General features: G+C 40.7%; 1 protein-coding gene across 3 annotated transcripts in view; it reads right to left on the reverse strand.

Moving 5' to 3' along the window:
• The window catches only part of LOC136864416 (fibulin-1), a 451,544-nt gene that overhangs the window by 330,197 nt on the left and 93,783 nt on the right, over nt 1–27,564 (reverse strand). For all 3 annotated transcript variants that reach the window (XM_067141388.2, XM_067141387.2, XM_067141386.2), the window contains exon 2: nt 3,448–3,610. In XM_067141388.2, coding sequence (XP_066997489.2) covers nt 3,448–3,610 — 163 coding nt within the window. The remainder of the gene's footprint in view (nt 1–3,447; nt 3,611–27,564) is intronic.

Raw genomic sequence — 27,564 nt, forward strand, 5'->3', positions numbered from 1 at the left:
TTTTCGGAAATCCACCTAATTGGGGGAGGTGGAATTGAAAAATTAGTTGAATTATTTGTTTGAGGATACTATTATCTCAAAAACGAAGGATTCTTCAGACATGAAATTTGGTACGGTATTTGGTATCTGTTTTAAAATTAAAGAAGCACGTATTCTCGGAAAATCCAATGAAGCGGGGGTGGGTAGGTGAAAGAATTTTAAAAAATTGAATTAATTGTAGGAGGATAGTTATATCCAATGAAAACTAAAGTTGTTACATACGTGGTGAAGATTGGTATTTGGGTCGCCTTTAAAAACAAAGAAGGAAGCATTTTGGGGGGGAAATCATCTTGGGGGGCAGGGGTGAAAAGGAGTTGAATTCCTTTTATGAGGACACATATCTCAAAAACTGAAGATGTTAGATTCGTTATAATTGGTATTTAGAAGATCCTTTACTATTAAAGAAACAAGTATTTTTGCCGGAAAATTCACTTAAAGTGGGGGGGGGGGAGTTTGAAAGGAAGTTAAAGAAAGTGAATTCTTTTTATGGGGATACTTATATCTCAGAACTGAAGGTAACAGACCTGAACATTGGTATTTGAAATCTCCTTTAAACATAACGAAACACGCCTTATTTATTCATGGGGGGGGGGTAAATCAACTTAACGGTGGTGGGGTGAAAAAAAAGTTCAGACTAATGTTCATAATGTATTTATTCTGATCATAAACTGATTATTTTTAATATTTCCTGGGTACGTTTTCAAGACCCATTTTTCCTTTGGAGAACATACAGTTAGATTACAATAGATGCACCTGGCATATAAATAAAAATGTAAACACATTTGAAATAAACGATAGGAATGATATAGTCCGTGCAATTATTCAGCTCTATAATAAGGTCAATAATGCACGGAAGTATATCATTCGTGTCGCCAGAAATCTCGCGCACTTGCCTACGCGCGACGATTGTGCTGTTCACATTGTCAGCAATAAGAATGGCAGCAGATGTAATTTACCGCCAAGCAGTGGTCTTGAATCTTGCTGTGGTGTCGAGAACATCAATAATAATAATAATAATAATAATAATAATAATAATAATAATAATAATAATAATAATAATAAAACTAAAGTTCTGGACCGTCGTCAAAATGTGCGGACCGCGCTGGAAACGGATCCTGGCTGGATAATAACTACGATTGCAGTCCGGCCGCGGGTTCTGTACCGCCAAGGCACCCAAGACGACACCACGCCGGATCTCCTCAAGGATTTGATTCATATTTAAAATGCTTATAGGTAAAGATGGCAATGATTTAGGGACCCAACTGTCCGGGTGGAATACCTGGACCTAGCCCGGGGAGTACGAAATCGATTACTGCAAAGAAAGATTGAAAAATGTGAGGAACTTTGCCGTAATCTCTCAGAAAACGAGTCAAATCATGAATTTTTGGTGGATACCCTCAGAAAACGTGACAGATCGCGAATTTTGGCGGATTATATATAAAATGTTAAGCATTCATTTATAAATCTCATTAAAATACCGTAGCGAAGCACGGGTATCTTGCTAGTTTTCTTATATATGTATAAATGTTATGAGTAAATACGTGGAAACAGAGATAAGGCTTTTCGCAGATGATGTTATTCTGTATAGGGTGGTAAATATGTTACAAGATTGTGAGCAACTACCAAATGGCCTGGATAACGTTGTAAAAAGGACAGCAGCAATGGTACGATGATAAACGGGGTTAAAAGTCAGATTGTAAGTTTCACAAATAGGAAAAGTCCTCTCAGTTTTAATTTTTGCCTTGACGGAGTGAAAGCTCCTTATGGGGATCACTGTAAGTATCTAGGTGTTAATATAATGAAAGATCTCCATTGGGGTAATCACATAAATGGGATTGCAAATAAAAGGTGCAGATCTCTGCACGTGGTTATGAGGGTGTTTTGGGGTTGTAGTAAAGATGTAAAGGAGAGGGCTTATAAGTCTCTGGTAAGACCCCAACTAGAGTATGGTTCCATTGTATGGGACCCTCACCAGGATTACTTGATTCAAGAACTGGAAAAAATCCAAAGATAAGAAGATAAGCAGCTCGATTTGTTCTCGGTGATTTCCAACAAAAGAGTAGCGTTACAAACATGTTGCAAAGTTTGGGCTGGGAAGACTTGGAAGAAAGGATACGAGCTGCTCGTCTAAGTGGTATGTTCCGAGCTGTCAGTGGAGAGATGGCGTGGAATGACATTAGTAGACGAATACATTTGAGTGGTGTCTTTAAAAGTAGGAAAGATCACAATGTGAAGACAAAGTTGGAATTCAAGAGGACAAATTGGGGAAAATATTCGTTTATAGGAAGCTGAATTAGGGATTGGAACAACTTACCAAGGGAGATATTCAATAAATATCCAATTTCGTTGAAATCATTTAAGAAAAGGCTAGGAAAATAACAGATAAGGCATCTGCCACCTGGGCGACTGTCCTAAATGCAGATCAGTATTGATTGACTGATTGATTGAAATGGTGTATAGCTTAAATTGTAGCCGCTTATTTCCCGATTTTGCGTACCGATTTTTATTAAATTCTATTCATCCAGTCTCTCGTGATGCGCGTACATGCAGACAAGAGATGAATATTTAAAATTGTATTTCTTTCTTACTGTGGACACGACCGATACATTAATACCATTATTTTTTAATTCTGAGCAATGTACCGATTTAACTCTTATTTTGTACGTAGGGATGGTGTAAGGAATGGATCATTTAATTCAGGAGGCTTGAGCAGGCGTAGTGTGGCAGTAGGGGCCAGCTGAGCCACTGCAAATAGTTGGGGAAATGGAGACGTAGCGGAGTGTGCCTGTTCGTGAGTAAGCGAGTGCGTCAGTTGCACTGGCCTGATTTGAAATATTCCCATATTTCTTGGTATGTCTGTTAGTGTTGGCGAAATCTTGCCCATTTGTGTTGAAAACTCACGTGGCATAAGCTGCATATGCCAAATTTTGGACACTCTGCATGTTCTTCAAAATGAACATAATCATGGCAACATTTTTAATAATTCGAAAATGGTTTTCCGTGGTTTCCCATTTTCACACCAGGAAAATGCTGGGGCTGTACCTTAATTAAGGCCACGGCTGCTTCCTTTCCACTCCTAGCCCTTCCCTGTCCCATCGTCGCCATAAGACCTATATGTGTCGGTGCGACGTTAAGCAACTAGCAAAAAAATAATAATAATAATAATTCAGTTTGGATCTTTAATTATAAAATAAATATGAAAATACTAATATCCACACAAAAGTACAGTAAAAAATTGATCCACTTTAATAGTTGTATCAGCTCTACGTCTAATACATCGGTACTTTTTAAAGTGTAATCTTCTAAATACTGACGCTTTTTCAAATTGTGCCTTGAATGCAGAGCTGACATCAGGAATGGTACTGGATTTCATTATAAAGTCACTTAAAGATAAAGACCTAGGTTTACCTGTGGGTGTTGAGACAGCAAACGCCCACAGCCGACAAACAAATGGCTTGCTGTTCAGGAGGAATAGCTGCCACTGGGGCAGGGTATTTGTTACACCTGAGTCCCTCTGTAGCCCAGTTTGTACCGAGAGAGCAGCACCGGGTAAATATTGGCTCTAAGTCACCTGAAATCATGGAGAACATTCATTAATGTTATTTGATTAATGATAGTTTTACAATGTGATTTAAAAACTCTCTCTCACACACGCACACACTCTCCCTCTCGCCGAGAGCGTACAATCCCAAAATAACTTAAAAAATCTCCAATAAGGTACTGGTGAAGTCCGTGTAACCACCAAGTTTTTAAAATTTAATTTTTGCTATAGGTTTTAAATCATAGCAACTCAAACACGTCTTATGGTGATGGAGCTAGGATTTGGAAGAAAGTAACCATGGTCGAAATTAAGGTATGTATGTACAGAGTGACCCAGAATCCCGTTAACATTCGACGAGGCGATACTTCCCGGAATATTGGAGGTAGAGAGGTAATAATTGACACACACGATTGGCATGATATGGGGTTTTATTGACACTAAAATAAAGTATATAAGATGACCAACAGATGGCGCTGGACAGCAACATGTTAGGTACAAATTGCCACACATGCTTGACATGACATGGGGTTTTATTGACACCAAAATAAAGTGCACAAGATGACCAACAGATGCGCTGGACAGCAACATGTTAGGTACAAATGGCCACACATGCTTGACATGACATGGGGTTTTATTGACACCAACAACGAGGCCAGAAGACAGCGCTGGCGCTGGACAGCAACACGTCAGGTACAAATGGCCACACATGCTTGACATGACATGGGGTTTTATTGACACCAAAATAAAGTACACAAGATGACCAACAGATGGCGCTGGACAGCAACACGTCAGTGATGCCGTGTACGCACTAAAAGGAACTGTCCTGAGAGAGGGCGTCATGTGGCATGTCATGCTTGGGCTCCTAGAGTTACCTGAACTCGCAAGTCTACCGCGATCGCAGGACCCATTAGGGATGCTACCAGACAACATCCGACGGCAATTTGTCACCATTCCTACGGATATGCTGTACACGGCTGTTCACAACATTGTCCCTCGACTAGAGGTATTGTTGATGAATGACGGTCGACATATGTGAGCATGTGTTGTAAAGAATATCGTCTTTGCTAAACCTCGATTGTTATGTTAATTATTGTTCGTGTATGTATGAAGCGCCATCTGATGGTCATTTTGTGTACTTTATTTTGGTGTCAATAAAACCCCATGTCATGCCAATCATGTGTGTCAATTATTACCTCTCTGCCATCAATATTCCGTGAAGTATTGCCTCGTCAAATGTTAATGGACGTTTGGGTAATAATAATAATTTCGTGTGGCTATTTCTAGCCGGGTGCAGCCCTTGTAAGGCAGACCCTCCGATGAGGGTGGGCGGCATCTGCCATGTGTAGGTAACTGCGTGTTATTGTGGTGTAGGATAGTGTTAAGTGTGGTGTGTGAGTTGCAAGGATGTTGGGGACAGCACAAACACCCAGCCCCCGGGTCATTGGAATTAACCAATGAAGGTTAAAATCCCCGACCCGGCCGGGAATCGAACCCGGGACACTCTGAACCGAAGGCCAGTACGCTGACCATTCAGCCAACGAGTCGGACGTTTGGGTAATCCTGTATGTTCAACCCTCAGCCCCAAGGCTGGCTGGATCCGCAACAGCTCCACCAACAGCTGACATAGATGGCCTAGGCATCACTAAAGGGCCGTACTAGGGAAATGAGGAGTGAGATACTTTCCCGTTGCTTTCCTCACTGAGCCAGGCGTTGCTATTACATATCAGTCTACCAAGCCCACTGAAATGCTTGCAACCGAGCAAGTTGCCCGTGCGGTTAGGGTCATGCAGCTGTGAGCTTGCATTCAGGAGATAGTGGGTTCGAAGTCCATTGTCGGCAGCACTGAAGATGGTTTTCCGTGTTTTCCCACTTTCACACCAGTTAAATGCTGGCCATATCATATCGTCGCCATAAGACCTATCTGTGTCGGCGCGACGTAAAGCAAATTTGGAAATGCATGCACCAACCGACCCTATGCGCAACATTTTCACACCATTCATAACAGGGATTAGCTGCGTAAGGAATAGCATTGCTAGCATCGCTCATACCTCAGTCACTTTCATATTGTCAAAGCCAAGGATGAGACTGAGACAGATCAATGAAAGCAACAACATTTCTCTAGCCCATACCAGAAAACATAATGAACTGTGAACACTAGGTATCGCCAGCAAAGGCAATAAATTAAGGTACAGTTCTGGAAATTGCTTGCTGCGAAAATGGGAAACCACGGAAAGCTGCCTTCAGGTCTGCCAACAGTGGCGTTCGAACCTACCATTTCCGGAATGCAAACAAACAGCTACACAGCCCGGACCACGCAGCCAACTTGCTCGGTCTACGTAATGGATGTCGGCATTAAAGAACCATATTATTTTTCAATAGACATGAGAATACAGATGAGGGTGCTGTTTTCTCGAAAATTGACATTGGCCAGCCTGGCGGTGTTCCATATTCAATGTTACCATATAACACGGTATAATGCCATCAAAGTGATTAGGAGGCTAGGAAAATGGTTACTGGTTGTACAGGAATGACGCTGAAATTGCATGCATTTCATGGATAAATTACGACTCTGCTAGCAGAGTGTATGCCACGTGGTCAGACTTGCTGCATGCTTAGCTCATTTCTGTTGGATGGAAATGAAGGTGAGAATCCCACCACACCGGAGTGTATTGTGCAGTTCTGCGATGCTAGCACATTAGCCCAAATTTACACCTGTGATGGGACACAAGCGAGTACAACCTCACGTTAGTGACTGTACAAGATAAGGGATATTGCAGCAAAGAAACTTCGAACTAAGAACCGTGAGACTAGGATGACCGTAAGTGTTCGAAACTACAAGGTACTGAGAACATCAGTGAATTGGAGAGGAAGGCATTGTGACTTACTGTAATGCAATGCGTAGTTGTGACATACAGGATATTGCACGTTTCAGCACGCCGTTGAACTGCCATTCGGACGCTTTGTAGCATTGTAGGTGTTCCGGGTTCACAGGCTTCCGTAATAAGGTTTCGAAGGCTTTCAGGATTTTCCGGCTGCTGAGCGTACACTACATCCTTCAAATAGCCCCATAGGAAGAAGTCCATTGGCGTCAAATCGGGTGATCTAGCAGGCCAGGTTACATGTCCTCCCCTTCCTATCCATCAACTGGGATCTGTAACATTCAGATTGTTGCGAACATCTGCTGACGTGTGAAGGGGAGCTCCTTCACGTTGATACCACATGGTTACACGCTTACCCAGGGGCACATCCTCTATCAGCAATGGTAGTTGGCCTTGAAGAAACTGTAGGTACCGGGCTCCTGTCAAATGATCCTCAAAGAAATATGGTCCAATTACGTGATCGCCCAGTATACCACACCAGACATTTACTCCCCATCGTGCCTGAAATGCTGCCTGCCTTACCCAGTGGGAATTTTCAACACTCCAGTAGTGCATATTATGACGATTCACAGAGCCATTATTATGAAATCATGCCTCGTCCGAAAATAAAATGTGAGATACGAACGTGGATCATTTGCCACTTGCATCAGTATCCACGCACAGAAGTCAACACGACATTCGAAATCTCGTCCGTGGAATACAACAGACGACTGGCTGATGTTGGCCTGTTGTGCTACTACCGGGGTACTCGTGTGAGGGTTCTCCCAAAAAGTGTCCAAAACCAGCTGAGCAGTTTCAACGGACGTAACTGGTGCCTCCCTAACAGGACCTGTTAGGGAAAGTGACGAAGTTATACGCAAACGTCGCTCCACCCTCCTAAACGTATTTGCGTTTGGTTGTTGTCTGTGTGGAAATCTTTCCTGGTACAGGCGCTGTGCTTCCTGTGCGTTCTGTCTTGCTTCGCCGTAGAAGAGGAGCATGTCAACATACTCATCGGCTGAATACATAGCGAAGAAATGACCAGGGCTGCTCGGCGGCTACACCAAGTGTCAGACCACTACACATTCAAAATGCATGCTATTGGTCGAATGTGGCACGAATGGCCTCTTATTTGATCCTCAAATACCGAGCTCGATAGCTGCTGTCGCTTGAGTTCGGCCAGTATCCAGCATTCAGGAGATAGTAGGTTCGAACCCCACTGTCGGAAGCCCTGAAAATGGTTTTGCGTGGTTTACCATTTTCACACCAGGCAAATGCTGGGGCTGGACCTTAATTAAGGCCATGGCCGCTTTCTTCCCACTCCTAGCCCTTTCCTGTCCCATCGTCGCCATAAGACCTATATGACCCGGTGCGACGTAAAGCAACTAGCAAAAGAAAATTATCCTCAAAGTTTAAAATGTGAATAAAAATATTTATCGCTCGTGGTATTCGAACCTACCAACGCAACATGCGTCAACATATTTGCGGTTAGTCCACTACATTACGGTGATTGTTGCCTCCAGTTTATCAGAAAGCTTACTTGGTGTAAAACTACGTCCAGCTTCACAAACACTCGCATGTTTTCTATCAGTATGCCATCGCTTTTAGCGATAATTTCATAACCAATCGAAATCGTATGATTGGCACGAACATTTTACATAACCGTATGACAGTTTGATGTATTGTGTAAATATCTGTCGCATACATGTTTTTGCAAAAGTCGTGCAGTGTTGACGCAGTAAGTGCTTTAAAGGCGACTGTAGCTTGGTATACGGCAAAGGAAAATCGACCATCACCCTACTGACGTTCGTTGGGATGCCTAAAAGCAGAAACGTCAGGCGCAGCTGACTCACCCGGTATATAACAAAAGGTGCTTTTCTATAAACATCAAAATTCATCATTACAACACTCTCGTCATGCCTGTATCTCTCTACGCGTCAGAATGCTTTATCCTCTCTCAGAAATGTGTGCACGCTATGTTAGAGCAAGGAAAAAAAAAGACATTTTCTACAACATACTTTGCCAAAACTACCAAAACGGGATATACATAAAACAATCCAGACAAGAAATCTTCTCTAAAATGGAGAGGATCACGGACACAATGCGCACACACAGGGCTCTCTTCTGCCGTCACTTACGACGGATGGACGACTCTCGATGTATAAAACGCATTTTTTAACAGTTTCGACTCAAAGCCAAAAACAACTATTACCTGGTAAGTTAAAGTCAAGAAAGACCTCGAAGAAATGCGCCTACGTCCAGATGACGTGCGCAAACGAGACATTTTCAAAACAAGTATCGTGACTTTTGCGACTTTCCGAAATGAGAAAAGGTCAACTTGTGCAAAGTGGTCGGATGAATTCCGTGCTCGACAGAGCAAGCTAATGAATACATATTGAATCAATCGAAAATTTAATAAACGCCGGAATGTATAATGAAACTTATCGTGGTCCATAGCTGGCCGATTAGCGGATAATATTTTCATTCTTTTTTTATATAATTTTCGTTACGTCGTACCAACACAAATAGATCTTATGGTGCCGATTCAATAGGAACGGCCTAGGAGCGGGAAGGAAGGGGCCGTCACCTTAATTAAGGTACAGCCCCAGCATTTGCCTGGTGTGAAAAATGGGAAACCAGGGAAAACCATCTTCAGGGCTGCCGACAGTGGGGTTCGAGCCCACTATCTCCCGGATGCAAGCTCACAGCTGCGTGCCCCTAACCGCACGGCCTACTCGCCCGGTGCGAATAATAAATTAATAAACATATAAACATATAAATAAATAAATAAATAAATAAATAAATAAATAAATAAATAAATAAATAAATAAATAAATAAATAAATAAATATAATAATAATAATGGCGTATGTCTAGGTGTAGGTCTACTTCTAGCAGACGGTGAGCTGCATGTCTGTGAGGATGGGACCCTACCTGAGATGAATACTAATAATGAAGACGGCATACACACCTCCAGCCACCGAACCAGACGATGGAACCAATTAAGGCTAAAATCTCCGACCCGGTCGGAAATCGAAGCCGCAACCCTCTATACCAAATGCCAGAACGCTAACCATTTAGCCATGGGGATTGATAAAATTTCCGGGTATTAAAGGCAATGGGTTGGGATATAGCGCTATATCTGAAATATCTGATCACTGTTGGCATGAAGCAGCGATGCCAAACGAATGGAGAGTGGCTATAGTAGCCCCAGTGTACAAGGGGAAGGGTGACAAACATAAAGCGGATGATTGCAGGCTAGTCAGCTTGGCATGTATTGTTTGTTATATGCGGGAAAGCATTATTTCTGATTGTATTTAGACACGTTTGAGAAATTAGTAACTGGTTTGATAGACGGCAGTTCGGGTTGAGGAAAGGTTAATCCAGTGAAGCTCAACTTGCAAGATTCCATCAAGATATAGCAGATATTTCAAATTCAGGAAGTAAAATGGACTGTATCGCTATTGTCTTATCCAACATTTTGATACGGTAGATCATGGAAAGTATTGACAAAAAGAAACTGGGCTATTGGACCAGATAAAAGAATGGTTGAATGGGTGGCTAAATGTCTACGCCGGGCGAGTTGGCCGTGCGGTTAGAGGTGCGCAGCTGTGGGCTTGGATCCGGGAGATAGTGGGTTCAAGCCGCACTGTCGGCAGCCGTGAAGATGGTTTTCCGTGGTTTCCCATTTTCACACCAGGCAAATACTAGGTTTCTACCTTAATTAAGGCCACGGCCGCTTCCTTCCCATTCCCAGGTCTTTCCTATCACATTGTGGCCGTAAGACCTATCTGTGTCGGTGCGACGTAAAGCCAATTCAGAATAAAAAGGAATTCTACAGAATAGAACTCGGAGAATTAGTGTAGGTGAGGTGTTATCTGATCCTGTAATGATTAAGAGGGGGTCCCGCAGGGCAGTATTACAGGACCTTTTTGTTTTCTTCTATATGTATATATAAATGATATGTGTAAGGAACTGGAGTCGCAGGTAAGGCTATTTGGTTGCGGATGATATTATTACTGTATAGAGTAGTAAATGAATTGCATGATTGTGTGCGACAATGTTGTGAGATGGACAGCAGGTATGATGGTATGATGGTAAATGAAATATTAAGTTGCAAGTTTCGTCAAGAAGAAAATCCTCTAAGTTTTAGTTACTGTAATGATGGGGTGATAGTACGTCGGGGGGAACACTGTAAGTACCTAGGTGTTAATATAAGGATTGATCTTCATTAGGGTAATCATATTAACGAGGAAGGTTAGATAACTCTTTACATGGTTTTGAGTGTATTTGGCGATTGTAGCAAGGATGTATATGAGAAGGCGTATAAGTTTCTGGTAAGACCCTAATTAGAGTATGATTCCAGTGTATGGGACCCACACCAGGACTACTTGACACGAGTACTGGAAAAGATCAAAGGAAAGCAGCATGATTTGTTCTGGGTGATTTCCGACAAAGGAGTACTTTTACGAAAATGTTGCAAACTTTGCGCTGAGAAGACTTTGGAGTAAGGAGACGAGATGCTCAACTATGTCGTACCGAGCTCGATAGCTGCAGTCGCTTAAGTGTGGCCAGTATCCAGTAATCGGGAGATAGAGGGTTCGAGCCCCACTGTCGGCAGCCCTGAAGATGGTTTTCCGTGGTTTCCCATTTTCACACCAGGCAAATGCCGGGGCTGTACCTTAATTAAGGCCACGGCCGCTTCCTTCCACTTCCTAGGCCTTTCCTATCCCATCGTCGCCATAAGACATATCTGTGTCGGTGCAACGTAAAGCAAGTAGCAAAAAAAAAAACTATGTCGTAATGTTCGAGTTCTTAGTGGAGAATAGCGTGGAATGACGTTAGTAGACGAATAAGCTTGAGCGAAGTTTCTAAAAATAGGAATGATCATAATATGAGGATAAAGTTGGAATTCAAGAGATTACAAATTGGGGCATATATTCATTTATAAGAAAAGGTGTAAGCGACTGGAATACATTATTAAGGGAAATGTTCAATAATTTCCCAGTTCTTTGAAACAGTTTAAAAAAGAACTAGATATAGCCTATAATTGATATGGAATCTGCCACCTGGCCAATAGCCCTAAATATAGATAGATAGATAGATAGATAGATAGATAGATAGATAGATAGATAGATAGATAGATAGATAGATAGATTGATTGATTGATTTGCTGGCTTGAAGTTGACTCTTGTGATGTTAATGCACACGAACGTCAGTTCGCCCTTCTGATCCCCCGCGGGAGTATCTTTATTCTCGGCACTTTTCTTTATTAACACTCGAGCACTCGCGCTGGCGCACTGAGTGCGCCACGTGTAAATAAACTGATGTCCACTGTCACACCAACAATCCGCTGACCTGTGTTGTTAGGTATTCCTACAGTACAGTTTTAGCTATCTGTGTGAGAAGTCAAATAAATATTTCTCCAACAGAAGCGAATTAAACTGCATTTTAAGTTCACCGTGTCACTCAGAGCACCACGCGCGTCATCATGTAAGTATATTTTTATTTACAAATTACTTCTGTATTCACTAGAATTGTCTTGCATTAGTTTTCTGTGGGCTGTTTGCTGATTTCTACGTGAGTCTCCAATAATCGTTCCGTTTATTTAGGGCTGCAAGATGTCTGTCAAGTCCACAGCTGAACTGGTTACTGAATTATGATCCTGATTTCGACAAAGCAGATGACTGTGAAAATGAGGAAGACAATTCTGAAATTGAAAATTAGGAAATAATTTTCAGTGAGCATAACTCAGAAAGTGAACAGAATTATGACTCGGGGACAAGGGATGAAAGTTCTGCTGAAGTTGTGTTAGCCAAAAGTGATTGTTTCATAGGAAGAGATAAAGTTTGTGTACGGAAGAAACAATGTTCTAGTAGATCCTCTAAGACTAAAGAAAAATATATTGTCAAAATATTGCTAGGACTAAAGGGTGAAGCTAGGGATGTAACAAGTGAACTGTCTGCTTTTCACAAAATTATTGACGTAAATATGATTGACAATATTGTAAACTTCACGAATTTGTACATAGCTACCAGGTTGGGATAACAATATTATATTGTAATGTAATTAGGGAGGTAAAATAAAGACTAATATTTTGAAAAATATTTCAAGAATTAATTAATGAACGATAAAACATAGAATATAGGCTCTGAATTTACTTAACTTCGATGAAAACATTAACATACTTAATGGAGCACTCAGTGCGCCACGCGAGCGCTCGAGAGTTAATAATGTGTCCATTTCGAGTGTTGCTGCTGCTGCACTGCATATAATAACAACCGCACTACTGCTAGAATGTTCAACAACGAACACAACAAATGGTCACTCCAAAGACAGTATGCTGATTATTGTACAAATACGGTAACAGTCACACATTCAGGTTTCGTAACAAGTTAAGAATAATTAAATAAACAGTATCAATGTTAATAATCATTCGTCTGACTCTTTGGCTGAATGGTCAGCGTAGAGGCTATTGGTTCAAAGGGTCCCGAGTTAGATTCCCGGACGGGTTGGTGATTTTAATAGCGTCTGATTAATTCTTCTGGCTCTGCGTGTTTGTCCCAACACTCTCCTCTTCATAATCAGACAATACACCACACCACCAACTACCACAGAAACTTAAATAATGGTTTGACACTGGTCAGCCTGCAATGTAGTTTACATGGGTTTTTTCATCTTATGCTGAATTTTTCTAGTTTCAATAAGACATCAGTCTTATTTACTTTTAATATTCAATGCACAGTACCCGCGGCTCTTTAGCTCAATGTCACGCACTTAATTCCTTTGCAAGATTGTACTCAAGGTGACGTACTTAATTTCCTTTCAATATTGTAATAATTTTACATCTTTTAATGTGATTATTTATTCTCAATATTGTTCAAATAAGTTGTATAACTGCTGCTCCTTACAACCCGCTTTTCTGTTCTCTCTTTACCCCGAAAACTTACGATCCTTTCCTAAGTGTGCGACGCACAGCAAATTGTAAACAAAAAATAATTATAAAGCAGGAAGGGCATTCGGCCATAAAACAGGCCCAAATTCACATGTGCGACACACTTCGCATCCGCGACCCCACAGGTGTGGTAGAAAAAGAAGAAGTATTAATAATCATTCGCTAAATGTACCGTACTCTATTTACTGCTACGGTATCTTAAAAACACTTTCTGAAATAGCATATTGATAGTACTCATAATTTGCAGTTGATCGACTCGACTGTGACACTTTATAGACTTGAACTAGGGTTGGGCAGACCGGAGCAGTCAGTTGTTCCGGAACATTAGTAGCTTGAGGTGGAGTGTTTCGGTACAGTGTGCTGGCACGCGGGACACGGGAATATAACTGCGCAGTAGAGAGAACTTCGTGAGGCAACATGACATGTTCCGCGTCAGCGGGAAAATGCTGGTGTACCGGACGTGCTGTGTGTGTAAGGCGAAGGGCAGTGCATAGAGGCGCTTCTGACGGGACAGAGAGTCACTGTCTTGGTCTCGCTTGAGAATGTTTCGGAACAATTGCCACTCGGTGTTCCGGAACAGCGGAACATAACTGTGCACCAGCACAGTGTGCCGAAATTGGGACATAGTTCCCAACCCTACTTGAACTGAAAGGATTTTGGTATTGCATCATGAGGGATGAACGATAATCATCATTAAGGGCCCTGAGGAATGTGAAGAAAGTGAAGTGAGAGACAGCACTGCACGTGTGATACGATTCCGATCAGACGATAATTGGGCGTGGCTTACGTCACCTTCACTTTAACAGTTAAACTCCGTTTGCATTTGCAGTGTGGTAACCACTTCCAAACTCGTTCGGTGTATGTAAACAAACATGAACTTTTAAGCATCAGAAATCCGTCGTGGAATTTATTGCGGAGCTAGATCGCTTCAATACAATCGCTGGGAGGAGGGGCGAGGGGATGCCCCTGACTTTCTTACTTGAGGGGTGGGGGTGCCAGACAGTGTCTTGCAGCTCTAAGTCGGCGCCTGTAGCATGTACAGTACATGTGGAGATAATGTGAGCTTATGATCAAAACCGAACTCTGACAGCAAGAAGTACAGATCAATCGTCACAACATATAACTGTATTTAAGTCGGATATTGCTGAGGCTGTACCTAATCAAGGCCACGATCGCTTCCTTTACACTCTTAGCTCTTTCCTATCCCATCGTCACCATACAACCTATCTGTGCGACGTACAGCAAATTGTAAACAAAAAAATTAAAAAGCAGGTAGATATTGCCTCACCCTCCTATCACCCAAAGTCGAGCGTCAAAGCCATATCATTTAAGGACAAGTACAATGCTCGGAGAACTGGGATGGAGCGAAAATAGAATTAGTTAGTTCAGTGACTTATTATCGTAACAAGGACGATTTTGTTTATTTACGGCTCTTATCAGTATCTCGAGTTATTTAAGATGACAGATCTCAGACGTCAGGATAAATTTAGCTACTCAAATTTAGAATAAAATAATTACCATTTTAGTAGCCTACACTGCTATGTCTAGACTCTCTACATCTGTCCCGCTTTCACTGGATACGTCTTGCTTCTTGTAAACTGTGAATTATTCGGGAATTTAATAATTCTTATACAGTATGTATTTGCAATTTGTTGTTAAATGGTAAGCAGGAAATCAGTGGAAATTAATTATTGTACAGATCAAGTCGTATGATTCGCACCGAAGAATCGGCAAACGATATGGATTTCGCCCAGTTGTATCACAGCCGGATGTCCTTCCTGACGCCAGCCCTATGTGGAGGGATATATTCACTATTGCGTGTGCTTTAGTGGTTGGTAGTATGGTGTGCTGTGCTGAATGTAGGTGAAGGCGATTCCAAACACCCAGACCCGAACTATATGCAGTTAAAATCCTCAGCCTGGTTGGGAATCGAAACCATGGCCCTCTGAACCAAAGACCAGTACGCTTATCATTCAGCCAAGGAGCCGTAAAATGGCGACAACAGTGATTTGTTGTTGTTGTTGTTGTTATCTGAGTCATCAGTCCATAGACGGGTTTGATGCAGCTCTACATGCCACCCAATTCTGTGCACCTTTTCATTTCTATGTAACTATTGCATCCGACATCTGCTCTAATCTGCTTGTCATATTCATACCTTGGACTAACCCTACCGTTCTTATCGAATAAACTCCCTTCAAAAACCAACTGAACACGTCTTAAGATGTGTCCTATCATTCTATCTCTTTCTCGTCAAATTTAGCCAAACCGATCTCCTCTCAACAACTCGATTCAGTATCACTTCATTCCTGATTCGATCTATCCATCTCACCTTCAGCATTCTTCTGTAACACCACATTTCAAAAGCTTCTATTCTCTTTCTTTCTGAACTAGTTATCGTCCATGTTTCACTTCCATACACTGCCACGCTCCAGATGACAGTCTTCAGAAACATCCTTCTAATTCCTATATCAATGTTTGAAGTAAGCAAATTTAATTTCTTAAGAAAGCTCTTCCTCGCTTGTGCTAGTCTGCATTTTATGTCCTCCATACTTCTGCCATCGTTAGTTATTTTACTACCCAAGTAACAATATCCATCCACCTACTTTAATACTTCATTTCCTAATCTAATAATTCCTGAATCACCCACCTTCGTTCGACTGCACTCCATTACTTTTGTTTTGGAGTTATTTATTTTCATCTTGTACTCCTTACCAAGACTTCGTCCATGCCATTCAGCAGTTTCTCAAGATCTTCTGTAGTTTCAGATAAAATAACAATATCATCGGCAAATCTCAATATTTTGATTTCCTCTCCTTTGATTGTGATTCCCTTTCCGAATTCCTCTTTTATTTCCTTTACTGCCTGTTCTATGTAAACATTGAAAAGTAGGGGGGAAACTGCAGCCTTGCCTCATTCCTTTCCGGATTGCTGCTGCTTCTTCTTCAAAGCCCTCAATTTTTATCACAGCAGACTGATTTTTATACAGATTGTAGATAATTCTTCGTTCTCAGTATCTGATCCCAATCACCTTCAGAATCTGAAATACCTTGGTCCAATCAACATTATCGCATGCCTTTTCTAGATCTACGAATGCCGTGTATGTGGGCTTGTCCTTCTTAATTCGATCCTCAGACTTAAAGTCAGGATTGCTTTACGCGTTCCTACATTTCTTGAAGCCAAACTGATCTTCGCTCAACTCAGCTTCAATTTGTCTTTCAATTCTTCTGTAAATAATATGTGTTAAAATTTTGCAGGCATGAGATACTAAACTAATGGTGCGGTAGTTTTCACACTTGTCAGCACCGGCTTTCTTGGGAGTGGGTATACCAACATTCTGCCGAAAATAGGATGGCACTTCTCATGTCTCATACATCTTACACACTGAATGGAAAACCTTGCCAGGCTGGTTTCTCCCTTTTCTTTCCTTTTTGCTAGTTGCTTTACGTCGCATCGACACAGATAGGTCTTATGGCGACGGTGGGACAGGGAAGGGCTGGGAGTGGGAAGGAAGCGGCCGTGGTCTTAATTAAGGTACAGCCCCAGCATTTGCGAGGTGTGAAAATGGGAAACCACGGAAAACCATCTTCAGGGCTGCCGACAGTGGAGTTGGAACATACTATCTCCCGAATACTGGATACTGGCCGCACTTAAGCGACTGCAGCTATCGAGCTCGGTTTCTCCTAAGGCAGTCAGTAATTCAGAGGGAATGTCATCAATTCCAGGTGGCTTGTTCTTGTTTAGGTCTCTCACAGCTCTGTCAAATTCTGAACTCAAAATTGGGTCTCCCATTTCATCAGCATCAACAGCCTCTTCTTGTTCCAGAACCAAATCATCTACATCCTTACCTTGATACAACTGGTGTATATGTTCCTGTCATCTTTCTGCTTTGTCTTCTTTCCCTAAAAGTGGCTTTCCATCTGAAGTCTTAATATTCATACACCTAGATTTCCTTTCTCCAAAGGTTTCCTTGATTTTCCTGTATGCAGCATCTATCTTTCCTAGGACCACACAATCTTCGACATCCTTGCACTTCTCCTTCAGCCATTATTCCTTAGCTACCTTGCACTTTCTATCCACTTCATTCTTTAATCGCATGTATTCGTTTCTGGCCTCTTCAGTTCTATCATTCTTTATTTTCGTCGTTCATCAATCAGGTCTAGTATCTTCTGAGTTATCCACTGATTCTTAGTTGATCTTTTCTTCCTTCCTAACATTACTTCATCAGCCCTACTGACTTCATTTTTCATGACTATCCACACTTCCTCTATTGTGTTTCCTTCAGCTTGTTCATTTAGTTCTTGTGCAACATATTCCTTGAAACAATCCCTCACACTCTTTTCTTTCAACATGTCTAGATCCCATCCTTTTGCATTCTTTCTTTCTTTCTTCAATTTCTTCAACTTCAGATGGCATTTCATGACCAACAAGTTGTGGTCGGAGTACACGTCTGCTCCTGGGAAAGTTTTACTATCCAACACCTTGTTTCTGAATCTCTGCCTAATCATTATGAAGTCTATTTGATATCTTCCAGTGTCTCCAGGTCTCGTCCACGTATACAGTCGTCGTTTGTGGGGTTTGAACCAAGTATTGGCAAAGACTAAATTATGATCAGTGCAGAATTCAACCAGCCGACTTCCTCTTTCGTTCCTTTGCCCAGTCCGAATTCTCCTACTGTACTACCTTCTCTTCCTTTACCTACCACTGCATTCCAGTCTCCCATCACAATTACATTCTCGTCACCTTTTACATACTGTATTAAATTTTCTATCTTTTCATATATTCTTTCGATATCCTCATCATCCGCTGAACTAGTAGGCATATAGACCTGCACTCTTGTGGTGGGCATTGGTTTGGTGTATATCTTGACGGCAATAATTCTTTCACTATGCTGGTCGTAGTAGGTTACTCCCTGCCCTATTTTCTTATTCATTACTGAAACAAATCCTGCTCTCCCCTGTTTGATATTGTGTTGATAATTCGGTAGTCACCTGACAAAAAATCCTGTTCTTCCTGCCAACGTACTTCACTTATACCAGCTACATCTAACTTTAGTCTATCCACCTCCCTTTTCAGATTGTCTAACCTACAACAACGATTCAAACTTCTAACATTTCACACTCAGACTCGCAGAATGTCAGTATCCATCTTCCTGATGATCGCTCCCTGTCGTGTAGTCCCCACCCGAGGATCCGAATGGGGGAATAGTTTACCTCCGGAATATGTTACCCGGGGAAGCCATCATCAGTACATCATTCATACAGAGAGAGCTGCATGTCCTCGGGAGGTAGTTACGGCTGTAGTTTCCCGTTGCTTCCAGTCGTGTAGCAGTATCAACACAGATAAGCCATGTTGAGTATTATTACAAGCCCATTTCAGTCAATCATCTAGACTGCCGCCCTTGCAAATTCCGAAAGGCTGCTATCCCCCTCTCGATGAACCATTCCTTAGTCTGGTCTCTCAACAGATACCCACTCGATATGGTTGCACCTGCGCATCGGCTATCTGCTTCATTGGGACACGCAAGCCTCCCCACCGCGGCAAGGTTACATGGTTCGCCGGGGAGGAACAAAGATTTGACTTAATTAATGTGGGACCTTCTCATAACTATCAGTCACAAAATCCTCAGAGTTAGTGGATATCAGATCATCAGTTTTTCTCTTAACAGAAAACTCTACTCTTCATTAAGAATAGTACGAAGGAAACGACTTTATAATAATAATAATAACAATAATAATAATAATAATAAAATAATAATAATACCATGAGTTAGGCTTCCCCGTCTGTTTAAACTGCCACCGTATCTCCGACTGTGCTGTTATCTATTCAGAACTGACTGAACTATCTTATATTGTAGAAGTTTTACCTTTTGGGACCAGATGTCCCCAGCATCAATTTTCTAGTGCTACCTTGTGTTAAGAGACTACAAATTATGGCGTATGCATATATATCGCGCATTTCGAGTATGCATAGACTTGAAAATTATTTAAAGGTCGTTCGAAGCCCGATGGAATTGTGCACGATTCATAAGAAGCGGGTTCTTACTAGTAGAAAAGTTGACTATCAGACTGAGTGTTCCATCTGAACCGCATCCTACTGCCATCTGTGAGCGCAGCGTGAAGTTCAGCGCTGCTCTGCCAATTATCGATCGAGTTCGACAATATGTGCGTAGTTGTTTTGTTTTTTCTAGTTGTTGTTGGAGATCGTGAAGTCAAACTGTTGGAACTTGGTCGCAGATACTTGTTTTTTTAAAAGAAACCCGATCAATAAGATGAAGACGGGCGAGATGTGGCTGATTTTCGACCCTGGTTAAATTTGTGGCCAACCGGCCACAAATTCTAGTTGGATTTGTGGTTTGTTTATCAACTTATATTTGCTTCCGAGAAATTGTAAGCACCCTGCATCATGAAATCTGCATGAATACCCTTTCCCACCGAGGTATCTCCACAATGTTCAAGACTGAACAAGTTAAAAGATTCGAATTGCGAGTATGTTTTAAACTACGGTTATTTTTTTTTCTTTGCTAGGGGCTTTACGTCGCACCGACACAGATAGGTCTTATGGCGACGATGGGATAGGAAAGGCCTAGGAGTTGGAAGGAAGCGGCCGTGGCCTTATTTAAGGTACAGCCCCAGCATTTGCATGGTGTAAAAATGGGGAAACCACGGAAAACCATCTTCAGGGCTGCCGATAGTGGGATTCGAACCTACTATCTTCCGGATGCAAGCTCACAGCCGCGCGCCTCTACGCGCACGGCGAACTTGCAAACTACGGTTATCAAAGGAATTTCTTTATCACGCGGTAGCCTTTACTCTGGCGTAAATAAGATGTAATTTTGTTAAAATCGGGACTCAGATTTCTTATGTGTTGGTAAATTTTCATTTCAAAACTTCTTGTAACAGATAGTTAGGCGTTATTTCGGTGGATCACAGATGAAAATCGGTAAGTTGGAGTTGTTTGGTCGATGTCTATCTGATAATGTTTGGAAGCCATGTTTTAATCGCTACACGTGATTCGTTTCTATGGGAACTGTTGTAAACAAATATGGATTCCCTGTGTTGATAAAACTACTACCGATTGGGAAGTATAACAGTATAACAACCAACTCTACCTTGGTGCTCCAAAATTTCCCAATCGGTAGTAGTTTGGCAACACTGGACCTTACAAGAAAACTACGGAAATGAAATACTTACCACGATGTCCAAAGAAGAAAAGGCATAAAAAACGGACACTCAGTGCCAGAGGCTATGTGAATCAAAACCCAAGAGAATGTACTAACTAAAAAGGAAAGACAGATTAAAAATTTAAACCAACTTTAATGGATCTGGACTTCAATTCTCAAAGGACAGTAATAACTTTCGAACTTACAATTCGATGATTAAAAGAAAAGAAGAAAATTATCATCACACTAAAAGAAAAGATAATATAACTTGGGTCGACCCTTGAAAATATAAGAAATAAACCTTGGGATCACAATCCTTGAAAACCAAATTAATCAATCAATTTAATTAGTAGAGCAGTAGTGGAATAATTAACGGTAAGTTGAGGCTTGTTTCTCGACACGTCTAGTATAATTCAATGAAATAACCGAAGTGGCAAATAAATGTTACCAAGTTTTAGGCGAAATAGAACCTAATCGTCATTAAATTAAATCATAGGAAAGGAAGACGTATTTCAATTTTAGAAGTAGTAAACTGGAGTACAATACGAGTCCACACACCGGATCAAAGATACAATCGACAGCCATCAGCTGTTTTATCAACACAGGGAATCCATATTTGTTTACAACAGTTCCCATAGAAACGAATCACGTGTCGCGATTAAAACATGGCTTCCAAACATTATCAGATAGACATCGACCAAACAACTCCAACTTACCGATTTTCATCTGTGATCCACCGAAATAACGCTTAACTATCTGTTACAAGAAGTTTTGAAATGAAAATTCACCAACACATAAGAAATCTGAGTCCCGATTTTAACAAAATTACATCTTATTAACGCCAGAGTAAAGGCTACCGCGTGATAAAGAAATTCCTCTTGATAACCGTAGTTTAAAACATACTCGCAATTCGAACTTTTAACTTGTTCAGTCTTGAACATTGTGGAGATACCTCGGTGGGAAAGGGTATTCATGCAGATTTCATCATGCAGGGTACTTACAATTTCTCGGAAGCAAATATAAGTTGATAAACAAACCACAAATCCAACTAGAATTTGTGGCCGGTTGGCCACAAATTTAACCAGGGTCGAAAATCAGCCACATGTCGCCCGTCTTCATCTTATTGATCGGGTTTCTTTTAAAAAAACAAGTACCTGCGACCAAGTTCCAACAGTTTGACTTCACGATCTCCAACAACAACTAGAAAAAACAAAACAACTACGCACATATTGTCGAACTCGATCGATAATTGGCAGAGCAGCGCTGAACTTCACGCTGCGCTCACAGATGGCAGTAGGATGCGGTTCAGATGGAACACTCAGTCTGATAGTCAACTTTTCTACTAGTAAGAACCCTCTTCTTATGAATCGTGTACAATTCCATCGGGCTTCGAACGACCTTTAAATAATTTTCAAGTCCATGCATACTCGAAAAGCGTGATATATATGCATACGCCATACAAATAATTAGCCAGAATATTTGTATTTGGAAGTTGGATAACTTAATCCACATTCAATTGCTTATTTAACATTTTGAAGTTATCATCACTGCTATGAAATTGATCCGCCAATATCAAGGCTTGATATCAATATATTTTCGTCCAATCAAATATTAAAACACATAATTTGTTCTGGAACTATCTGCCAGCTCCTGTGAAAGCTGTGTGTTTAATGAATCTAATGCCTTGAGGCAGTGTATCATTGAGTGTTCTACGTGACTGAGGAGATCTCCGTTAAGGAGATGTTGGAGTGGGGGCTGGCGTGAGAAGGCGGCATAACAAAGGTACAGCAAAATTTTAACTACGCGAACTTTCTGTATGTGAAGCTAGGGAGGAATCCACCGTTCCCCTTTGCATGTAACTGTTAACTCATCCGGCGCTATTCTGTAAATTTATTGTAGGGTTTTCTCTTTCGACTTAAATTAAGTGTAGGTTTTTCTGGATAGTCGTCGGACTTCAACATTTTCCCCCTAAGGGGATTTAGTAAAATGTAAGGACGCGCTAATATATACCCTCGTCTCACTTCTTCAAATTTCATTCTGAGTGACTAAGTTTTTCAATTGTTTTCTAAATCCTTCTCCCTGTAGTCACCTTGTGGTGTGGCTTAGTTTCTGTGTCATCGGGTTTTATGCCCAGTTAGGTGTCGTCTGAATTTAAAATTTTGTAGTGCATAAGTCTCTATTCTCATTTTGTTCTCGGCCTGTCTAGTGTAACCTTTCCTCTTTTCCCTGTTCATGGCCTTGTGGTGCGGGCTTCGGCATCTGTTAATTTCGGGTTCTTTCGATCTTTTTTGGTGCGGCTTTCCCATTAAATAAGGGTAGCTAAGGTATTACTTAATTAATTTTTAAGGCAAAATGCTTTTCCTGCTTCAAGCGACTGTGGTGTTAGACCTTTAATATAATGTAGTCTACTGGCCCAATAAATGGTGTTTTTTAAACTAATTGTAAATTGAGCTCCAGGGTTCGAGCCCCGTGCTATGTAAATGTGTTCTACAAGCTGTGGCTTCTTTTTCTGGACAGTATTAACTCTATGTTTTCCCAGATATGTACAGGCCAGCCTATTTTCACAAAGTGTACATTTATGACACCTACGGGTCAGAAGTCTTTGACTGTTTCATTCGAGATGAGAGTTCTCTTCCCCAATATTGTCAATAATCTGAGTTCAGAAGCTCCGCTGTTGTAAGGTATTCTGAACTTATGAGCTCCTCTGTTGTAAATTTTCGAACTTCTTAGCTCTTTTGGTGAAACGTTCCTTTTATTGTTATTGTTGTTGTTGTTGTTGTTGTTGTTGTTGTTGGAAATGTCCAGTCATAGGAAAAGAAAGAAAATAAAAAGATAATTGATTTTGTTATCATTATTTAAATTTCCTCGAAGGTATGGTTGTATCCTCTTCAGAGCTGAGAAACGTATTCCAACACTTGCGGTAACAGAAGGGAAAGTTCAAATTAATGTAGCCAACCTGTAAACTTCAGTGTACACAATATGGATACCGTTCAATTTCATGTAATTTCGAATGGCTTGCTCTGGTTTTCGAGAAATTTCATCGGGGGAATATATCTCTTTTAGTTCATCCTTTAAGGCAACTAATCAAGTTCACAGAATATGTTGGTAAGGAAGTTCATATTGCAATTGCCAAAACGTTTACAGTCCGATTTCAATTGCTTTTGTGATTCAAAACTCAACTTAGTTTGAGACATAAGAGAGTAGAGAATTTCACAAAAGATCCTGGAATATACTTCCTCTTCGTTACAATTTCTCGTTTATGACCTAGGCTCTCTTCTATCTTTCTCATAATCACTTACAATTTGTGACCACAATTCTTCAGATCATGTGTATCTGATCCTTTTCAGTTTGTCTACAAATTCGTTTAAGTTTTCTGTGCATTAAGATATGTCAATGCTCTTATTTTGTAAAGTATCAAAGATAGCGCCAGGAAATGCAAAATTTTTACCGAATATATTCAGGAAAATAAAGATGGTTTGAATTTTAGAAAGAGATTGGTTCTGTAGTTATGAAGTATAGATCAAACCTAGAGGCAAAATTCCAACGTGCAGGGGTGATACTTAGCATTTTCTTTTTAGTAGGATGAGGGAGAAGAGCAGGTGGTCCATTAAGAGGAAACAAAGAACTCTCTCATTCCTTTAATGTAGTTTAAAGATTGTGAAAGTATGAGATTCAGCCTCTGACTGAGGGTTAACAAACGTGACTGCAGGGTACTGAGCTTTAATTAAAACTTGGAGTCATGACATATGGCCTCATTACTGCAGTACAATCAAATGTGCTACTAGTTTTTTGGAACAATTTATTTATCTGTAGTTTTGTTAACATGTTCAAATAAACCACGAGCTGTGCAATCAGAAGTTATATAAGTGAAATAAAGAAACCTTTTTTGCAATTCCCTCCATCATCAACATAAAGTACAACCTGATTTAATTTTGTCACTTATAATACTAGCCGGAGCATCAAGTAGGTAATTCTGTATAATAGCTGAGGTGCCTTTAGAAACCGTACCTACTTTAAAATGTTGAGATGATATCTGATCGTAATTAGCCAAAAACTGTAGTAACTCGATATAATTCCCCTTATTTAATGACTCGTAGCTTTCATCATGGCCCGTAAATGAAGATTCTTGTTTGCCAAGGAACACCACCGCATAGGTAAGTCTTTCCAGCACATTTCTCTTTGCCCTAACCTTCTGATTATGTAAATTATCTGCAATTTTTTTATTGAATGAATAGTCTACTCTTAGAGATCTGAAGGTTTTCAAAACTGTAAGAAATGTGTCTAGTTGATATCTGATTTTTGTCTATAAACTTGCAAAGCCAGTCGTATTCCAGGGAATGTTCCCAATTGCAAACAATAAGTATGGCAACAATAAAGTTTGTTAAGTTCACATGAGCCAAATTACCATAAATACTTTTCATAATTATTTGCGTTAAAATACCTGTTGTCTAGATTCTTCTTTTTCCTCATACTCTAACTGAGGAAGCGGTGGAGTAGATTTACCATCTTTAACTATCAGCAATTTATCTTCATACTTTAATTGCGAGAATGGTTTATCTAGAAACTGTTTTATTACACACGATTCAGCCATTTCACAAAAGTAACACCGCACGGTCTCAGTCACAATATACACAATAACTTAACTTCAAATAAACTAAAATTGTTCTTAGAATAAGTACTACTGACATACACAAATAAATTTCAACTATGGTAATCGGTAAGATATCTTGCACATGCAACAACAAGCACGTGATGTCATAGCACATGCGTGAAATATGCCAGTTCAGAGACTTCCGGGATAACTTCGAGCCTTTGAACGAGAAGAATTACGGAACGAAGCTTGGCACATCTGTGCCCTCGGACATCCTCCAACAAGCCACGTGATGTGAGTCGAGGGGAGGGGGACTCAGAGCCTGGGCCGCAATATCAGTCTCCGATGCCTTGCACTCAGAAATTCGAGCGAGTTTTCTTTTTCATTGCTTTCAAGTTTTGTATATGAACAATGTGTCGGATGTTTACATTTTTAATGTGCTTTGGATTTCCATCGTTCTGATATGAAGCCGACGTTGATTCTCGTATTGAAACAAATACATGCTAAATGAGCACATTTCGTAGAAGGAAAGATTTTGTGAGAAAAATACAATCTTTGAAAAACATGAGTCATTGATATATAAGTTAGTATTAGTAATGTGTATATTTGCATGTTTTAAAGCATTTTAAAAGGAAATTCAATAAATAAATAAATACATACATAAATATATAAATCAATAAACACAAGCGCCTGCGGTGAGATTTTGACCCTTGCCATTTGGATAGTTGTCCGCAAATTACTGCTGCTACAGGAGTAATATAATTTTCTCTTTATAGTCAGGTCTTCTAAACTGAAATGTAATCTTCAGTGTTCTATTGTTGTCTGGAATAAAACCCGTGATCATGTGTCGAATACCACCACTGATCTGCCGGGGAAGCTAATAAACCATTGAACAATGGGTACGACCGCTGGTAATGCTGTAACATTCTACAATTTTAATGTAATAATAATAAGAATAAGAATAACAATAACAATAATAATGGCTCATAGCTTCCGGAAAGGCTTAATGCTGACCTAATGGGGACGAAATGAATGACGATGGCGTCACAATCACAAATACCCTTCCCCGAGACGGGGGAATTAAGAGTACGAGGAGGTTGATTCGGAGAATCGAACCGGGGCCTTGGAACCAAGGGCAAGCGTTCTATCCCGTTAGCCTCAAGGCCGGACTTTAATTTGCTAAATCCTAGGATACCATCTGCACTGATCAGATGTTGTGTAGTCGCTTGTGAGACAGACTTGGCAACACAACAGGCTACTGGCTATTGGCAGCTATTGACTGGAGCTCAAGGCTTGACATACACTAAACCAGCCATCGCAAAGGGGTAACATAAGTCTAACCTTGATTTCAGCATACGTCACTGATCAGAATGATCATGCAAGCTAAACAATATAACTTACCAAATGGATACCCTTCAGACCTTAGAAATATTTTGTGAGAAACGACACTCATTCGAAATACAGTAAGAAAAATTCGAAGATCAGAAGTATTTTAGAATTACATATTGAAATCCTTAACAGGTGAAAGTTATAGATATTAGTTCATTCTCTGTGCTCAAATGGGAACATTCAAGGTTCAACACCAGGCCACAGTGCAATTGTGTCCGTCTCCATGGTTAGCTTGCTGGCCTTTATTCTAAGGAGTCACGGATTCGATTCGATTCTTAGGTGGGGCCCCATCTTCGCAGACACGCAGGTCGCCATTAAGGTGTCAACTCGAAAGACCTGCACCAGACCTCTCCGGAGGCGATACTCAAAAAAAAGTGCAATTGTGAATATATATATATTGCTAGTTGCTTTACGTCGCACCGACACAGATAGGTTTTATGGCGACGATGGGATAGGAAAGGCCTAGGAGTTGGAAGGAAGCGGCCGTGGCCTTAATTAAGGTACAGCCCCAGCATTTCCTGGTGTGAAAATGAGAAACAACGGAAAACCATCTTCAGAGCTGCCGACAATGGGATTCGAACCCACTATCTCCCGGATGCAAGTTCACAGCCACGTGCCCCTGACCGCACGGCCAACTCGTCCGGTCAATTGTGAATATTAATACTGTGAATAATTCCAGCCAACAATCTAGTAAACAGCTTTCTGGTATTTTGGAATTACCTGGATCTTCACAGGTATCCGGTTGAAAGAACACTATCACCCAGTGCTGAGACATTATTCTGCTATCGGATACATCCGTGCTCCAACAATAACGTGCGAGACGTGTTCATTCTATAGTGTGACTATTACTCACTCATATGAAACTAAAAAAACTGAATTAAAATTAAACAATATTAAAATATTCAAGAAATAAAATACTCAATCGTCGGACTATGTACCCGCACTTAGTACTTAACTGATTTATTTACACATACAATTGTTGATGGGCGCCAGCTACAAATCATTGTAACGATAACAGAATGAGAGTCTTGCA

The sequence above is a fragment of the Anabrus simplex genome, chromosome 2 (assembly GCF_040414725.1).
Source record: "Anabrus simplex isolate iqAnaSimp1 chromosome 2, ASM4041472v1, whole genome shotgun sequence".
NCBI lineage: Eukaryota > Metazoa > Arthropoda > Insecta > Orthoptera > Tettigoniidae > Anabrus > Anabrus simplex.